The sequence below is a fragment of the Micropterus salmoides genome, unplaced genomic scaffold (genome assembly GCF_014851395.1).
Source record: "Micropterus salmoides isolate LMB-PRFRI ecotype aquatic unplaced genomic scaffold, ASM1485139v1 Ms_hic_scaffold_7, whole genome shotgun sequence".
Taxonomy (NCBI): domain Eukaryota; kingdom Metazoa; phylum Chordata; class Actinopteri; order Centrarchiformes; family Centrarchidae; genus Micropterus; species Micropterus salmoides.
This window is the reverse complement of record NW_024044459.1, coordinates 18,628,942-18,635,252: the sequence shown is the minus strand read 5'-3', so window position 1 is coordinate 18,635,252 and position 6,311 is coordinate 18,628,942. Positions and strand designations below refer to the sequence as shown.

Below are 6,311 nucleotides of genomic sequence, written 5' to 3'. Positions count from 1 at the left end.
CTTTACTAACACACACTCATACACACAGTTTCTGAGCTCTTTAGTGTAGATCTCTAATAGCATTAATAGACCTACGTCATTAAGCTGCTGCCAGAAAAGGAAGAGCGACTGAGAAAAGACTCTCTGAGCATCAGGATTTAGGACCATTCACCCAAATAATTAAAACACTAATTTCTCATGGCAGGATGCCTTTATTTATAAGTAAAATCCCCAGCTCTTCTCGTCTAAGCAAAATGAAACTGGCTATGTTGTAGTGTTAACCAGCCTCCTCTGTTTGGCCTGTCTGGTGTCTGTCAGTAATGAGCTTGTCCTTTTCCCCCTGGATTAAAGGCCTTGTACGGGAGGCAGGTGAGGTGTGAATGTCAGGTTAACCACTAGCTTCTGAGCAATAATCCATTTTTTTATTGATTGAGGGTTTTAAAAAAATTCTTTTTCACAGTTATTAGGGAAAGAAAAAAAATCAGACCATCAGAAGAATATGAACCTACTTGCTGCAGAAACAGTGGCTATAGTCTTCTTTGTAAGTCATAGTGCAAGACAAGCAGGGGTTCAGCTCTTAATTATAGAGTTGCAAAGGTCGTGACATTATTGTCCAATATAGCTTTATCTTATTAAGTCTGGCAGTTGTCCATGACCTGATAACAACATCTCTGTCTGAGTAAGAGAAGGGAGATCAAGTCTGAGTATGTCCTGTACTGTGTGTGCATTTGAGTTGTGCTTTCATTTCTGTTTGACCTAGCTGTAGCTCTGTTTTATTATCTTGTTTTGGATTAATTTACCTGTATTATGGTTTTATGATAGTTAATACTTTGGAATATAATATAATGTTTTGTTTGTCACATTTCCATGTGCTTTTGAGGTAAAAGTGCCAATACAAGAACGCAAAATTACTCCATTACATATAATATGTAAATTGAAGTATAATAAAGTACTGATTCTGCAGAAAAATTGCCATTGTAACAGATATTCTTGAGACTGATGCATCAATGTGGAAACAGCATTTTGCTGTTGTAGCAGGTAGAGGTGAAGCTAGTTTGTCCTACCTTATAAACTGTTTGGTATTTTAGTCCTTTAGTAGTGATTCTCAACCTAGGAGTCGGGAAAAGATCACAAGATTAATTTTGGGGGACCTGAGAATATTAATGGGGTAGGAAAGAACAAAACATTTATCCAAAAGTTTATAAATTTTTTGGACATTCCTCTAATTTCTGCTTTTTTATGACATATTGGATAATTTGGCCTCCAATTGTTATTTGTCTCTTTGATGGATGTCATGGACATCTGAGACGTGACAAGTAGACACTACTTTTTTGTAAGGGGCCATTTAACATTGTATTCTATAAGATAATGAAATGTTTTTCAATGCAAGTTCTTAATCAGAAAAGTAATAAAGCAAAGCTGGAACATAGTAGTGGAGTAAACACTACAACATTTCACTTTGAAATGTTATGGACCCACACTGTAAAGTACCTCACAAAAGTACATACTGTAAGTACTGTACTTAGTTTTTCATGTTGTAGGTTTCAGGTTATGTTTTGCTTGCCACTACAGAGGCTGTAACAACACCAACATTGTAAAATACCTGGTAATAATACAACTCAATTCATCAAGATTTAGTTTATTGTGTTTAGAGTTCATATACATGCAATTCATTTATTGTGCATGTAAGTCAGCACAGTGCTATAAATGCCATGAATATCTTGTAAGACCAACAGTTTAACGACCAGCCGTTGGAGCGCCTGCTCTACTCCAAGATTCCCTGCAGAGGTGATGTTTACTTCCTAAACGGGGAGATGGGGGATGGGATCTTGATGTCCTGCCCCTTCTCCAGCCTCTTCTCACATTCAGTTAGGTAGTTTATGCCATCAATCACCAGTTGTACCAGCTCGACCTGAGGATACATGGTTACTGGTGTCAAAAATCACGTGATTAATATGTACACAAGATCGGATTACATTAGAGTTAATGTCAATGCAAATGATCCACTATGGTCCTGATAATTATCTAACTCGGTGGTTTTCCACGATGTGCCACTGAGGCTCAAGAGTAAGCAGGATTTCATTGGATTTCATATGAACTCCTGCTGAATCCAGTGATTAGTTCCTCCCTCAGGTCGAAAGAGTGCAAATGAGTGAAATCATCTGGTTTGGTTTGAAAGAAAAGTGAATATATTTTTAAACCCAGCTTTTGTACTTTTTCCTAAGTAACTTCTTTAAAATTAACTTCACTTCATTTGCAATTATATCCACAAAATACTGCACATCATGCCAACTTTCATGACTGGATATCAAAAGTGACACCTGAGGAAGACCATTTGTGGTCGAAGCTGTCCGCAATTCTGTGCTGTGTGGAGTATGTTACTGACTAGTATACATGATGTTCCCGTTAGCCCCCACCCATCTCAACACCCACCTTTCCATAACCTGCTGGCAACTTGTAGCATTGGCAAGTTTAAACACTTTTGAGTTTAGCCTTTCAGGCAGGACTTTCTCTGCTTTGGTATCATTGGTTGAGTCTAATCACAACTATGGCCCTGACCTTAACCGTCTATGACCTTTAGCAGCCTTTGATTGGTAGTGCCTGTTGGAGGTCTTGATCACAGCCTGTGAGGAAGTGCAGCATCAAAGGCTCAGCTCAGGAGACAGAAGTCTTTTAACCTCAACCAGCACATCCCTGCCTGGATTACAGATTAAAGAACAGCAAGGGGTACGATTATTCACAGCCCACACCTGTTGGGATGTCTGCTCTCCTCTGACTGACTCTGTCGCTCTTTGGTTGTTGTTCATTTCTACTTTTACTTCAGCTGCTGCCTTCCTCTATAAGTGTTTACCTCAGACTTGCCCAGACGGTCGAGGTTAGAGATGTCAAAAGTGTCTCCAGTAGCAGCCGTGTCAACACCTCCTGTGCCTCTCTTCTGTAGCCTCAGGTTTTCCAGGATCTTTTTGAAGCGAGGGTCCTAGATCATAAACATCGCCCACATTACATCATTTTCAGACATGAGAACTTCAAAACAGAGGTGTCCTTGTGCATTTGTATTACCCTGCTGAGGAGGGGCAGGCGAATATGCACACCAGCCCTGAGCCCGGTGCCGAGGTTAGAGGGGCAGGTAAGGATGTAGCCCAAACGTTCATTCCACATGAACTCCCAACCTCTCTCCTGAATTAGATGCTCCACCTAAAGGTTATAAGAAATGACTATTTATATTTTTACACATATTAAAGATATTTTCAACAGGCTCTGGAGAGAAAAAGGACAAAAACTACAATTTTAGCAGATTTGTTTCTTGACTTGATTTCTGATGTTTTAATTCTACTGTCCATTTTGTTCTTATAGTTTAGTTTTATCTCTATTTATTAATAATAAACTATTTCATTTGGGGAGGAATTACTTAGGTCCACACTGGACCATGATGGCGCAAGAAGAGATAGAGACATACTTGTTTAAGACCTCTGCAGAACCTTTCAAACACTCTCTTCATATTTCCTCCTTTTTCCATGGATATGATCCTCGTGTGGTCCTCCTCATTGATCCAGATTAGAAAGTTCTTCTCATTGTTGTGCCTGAGACAATCAAGAGGGCAGAATATCACTCCAATTCAAAGCTGGGTTTTGATGACAATGGTAATACTGTACATCTGCTAACTGATATCAACTGAGAGGAAAAACAATTTTTCAACCACATTCAGCAGAGTAAATGGCCCCAATGTCAGGCCAGTCTTGAGCTATGAACGCACAGGTGGTAAGGTGGGGGTCGGAGCAACATTTATCAGAAAGGAAATGATCCTGTAGTTAGAGTGTTGGAGATAAAGAAAGAAAAGAGGAGAAAAGACATTTTGAATCTGCAGAGGAGAGTGAAATGCGATTGGTGCAGAACAGCTGTTTGAAAAGAGTGACAGGGATAATTAAGACATTCAAACAGTCGATAGTAATCTATTAGTTGGGTCAGGGGGTCTGGAGGAGCTGCAAGTACAAGTTTCAGGATACCACCAGTGATGTATTAAGCACTTAATGTATATGAGTAAGAAAAATTGAATTTCCATTTATTGTGAAACTACTGACAATACATGTTTTTTGGTTATTTTAAGCCTTGCAGGAATGTGGGCATAATCTGTTCTTACATATTTTTACAGAAAAACATTGCAATATTATTCTACTGTATAATCATCTTCGCTCCAGTTATATTGGTCCAATTGTGTGGTGGTGGTGCATACTGGTGTCTGATGTCAGTATTCCAAAATTCTTCCTAAATAACCCTTTATATCTAACAAATAAAATACCGCTACTTTGCTAAAAAGAAACTATGGAGCATGCACATTATTACTCAGCAAACCTGAGGCATATCTCTTCAAAAACTAAGTTTCTGGGTACTCTATGACTACAGCTTTTGCAGGTTCTCCCAGCTACAAAAACAGCAGTATGTGTTTCTCCTAATCTTACCAGATCCCACGAGCATCAGGCCAATCTCTGGCCATCCCAGCTGCCGTGAGCAGAGGTGACACAGGTTTATCAAACAGGAAGTGCTCCTGATTGGCCAGTAAAGGGACAGAGGAATTGGGGGGGACATAAGATGGCAAAGGTCATCAAAACAAAAGGAACAGAAAATAAACCTTGTCTTTGAGTCTGTGTGAATGTGCACTAACATCAATAAGCTGTTGCTGCTCTCTGTCAGACATCTCTCCCAGGCTGTAGTAGCGGCCAGCCAGGTCTCCCTTCAGGCCAGAAAGGGCTGTCACAACCACACGCTCCACTTCACGGCGCTCAGAGCGTGTGCACGCAGGAGGAAGACTCAGTCCACGGATGCTACGACCCGTACGCACACGAGACGACAACACGTAGCGCTCATCAAACACTCCTGAGGTGATCTGAGGAGGAGAAAGTATTAGGTCACTGCATGTAGAAGCGGATACAGAAATTGATGGATGGACAAGACCATGTGATGCAGAGGACAAAGGAGTGAAGAGAAAATGCAGGTGCAACCTTGGAAGCATCCAGGTCAGTGGGGTGCTTCATTGTGCGAGGGTCATAGCCATTGTGTCTATCCTTGATCACAAGATCAAAGAGCTCAGCAAACACCTGATGGGAAAATCAAACTCTCAGTTTTTCCAGTTTTAGGACGGAAGACACAACAACTCACTGCAAACATTGAACTCCAACCTCGTAGCTCTCCTCATCTCCAGCTACCATGCCCACAGTTTTGATGAAGGGGTGCCCAGGGTTGTCCACCCCGGTCTGGATGCATTGGTCAACTGTCCAGTTGTTAGGGGTTGTCTTGTCCCTCAGGCGTGCATAAATGGTTGGGGTCAGTGCTGCTGCCATGCAGTTGTTGTGCTTCCTCAGGTCAGGGAAATCTGCACTGTAGAAAGTCATCGACAACTAACTTAATGTTTGGATAAACACTTTTTAGTAGTAGTAGAGCTGTTTTCATAGTGTAGTGGTCTGTAACCCATCCAAAATAAATATTCTTTTTTTTTAATAAAACATTTAGTTTGCTTGAATGGTGATTCAGTAGTATGGGAATATAAACATGGATAGGTTTGGAAACCTCCGTCAGCTGAAAGACATTTGCTGAAATATATTAAAGAAATGTTTTCACACACACACACACACACACACACACACACACACACACACACACACACACACACACACACACGTACCTGGGTGGATAGAGCCTCTTCCTCTCAGCTGCAGCAGTGCTATCACTGAGGAGGTATCCCGTTGCCAGTGTGCCAGCTCCTATGCTGGCCAATATCACTGCTGTGTTACGGCCAGACATCATACGGGTGAATGAGTTTGCCATGGTAACCTGATCTGGTTTATTACCTGGTGAAAGGTCAGAGGGCAACAGTGAGTTTCCATCAACTTCAAATGTGTGTCATTTAGTTAGCCAAAATGTCCTGAAAAAAATGTCTAATTACAATTTCCAGTCTGCCAGTGGAAGGCGTTATTTGTGCCACTTTTAGTCTGGCAGATTGTTGCTGTCTGTCAGTCAAATGAAATATTTAAAATCTGGTTACATCTTGAGGAAAAGAACTGTAATTGAGTTTACAACTGGAGGATACCAAAGTGTAAATATCCATACTGACTGTTGTAATAATTAGTTATAGTATCATTAGGGAGTTATAAATGTCATGTTATGCGTTTATGTTTATCTCTGCTACTTTATAGTGTACACTGAGCTACTGGTTTAACCAAGCCTGAGCATAACTGGAGCCTCCTGTCTGAATGTCACAGATTCCAATTGGAAGTGGGAATCAGATGTTAAACCAGACTACCCACAGGCACAGAGGTAAAGGTATCCAAGCAGAAAAT

At 40.8% G+C, this 6,311-nt stretch overlaps 1 protein-coding gene across 1 annotated transcript; it reads right to left on the bottom strand.

Moving 5' to 3' along the window:
- Nucleotides 1-1,676: 1,676 nt before the first annotated feature.
- LOC119891962 (creatine kinase U-type, mitochondrial-like) lies at nt 1,677-5,799 on the bottom strand. The gene is made up of 9 exons (XM_038703981.1): nt 5,657-5,799; nt 5,154-5,352; nt 4,977-5,072; nt 4,640-4,861; nt 4,437-4,522; nt 3,437-3,560; nt 3,040-3,174; nt 2,831-2,956; nt 1,677-1,891 (listed from the first exon to the last, which is right to left on the bottom strand). The coding sequence occupies exons 1-9, from the start codon at nt 5,797-5,799 to the stop codon at nt 1,775-1,777; spliced, it is 1,248 nt and encodes a 415-aa protein (XP_038559909.1). The 3' UTR covers nt 1,677-1,774.
- Nucleotides 5,800-6,311: the final 512 nt, after the last annotated feature.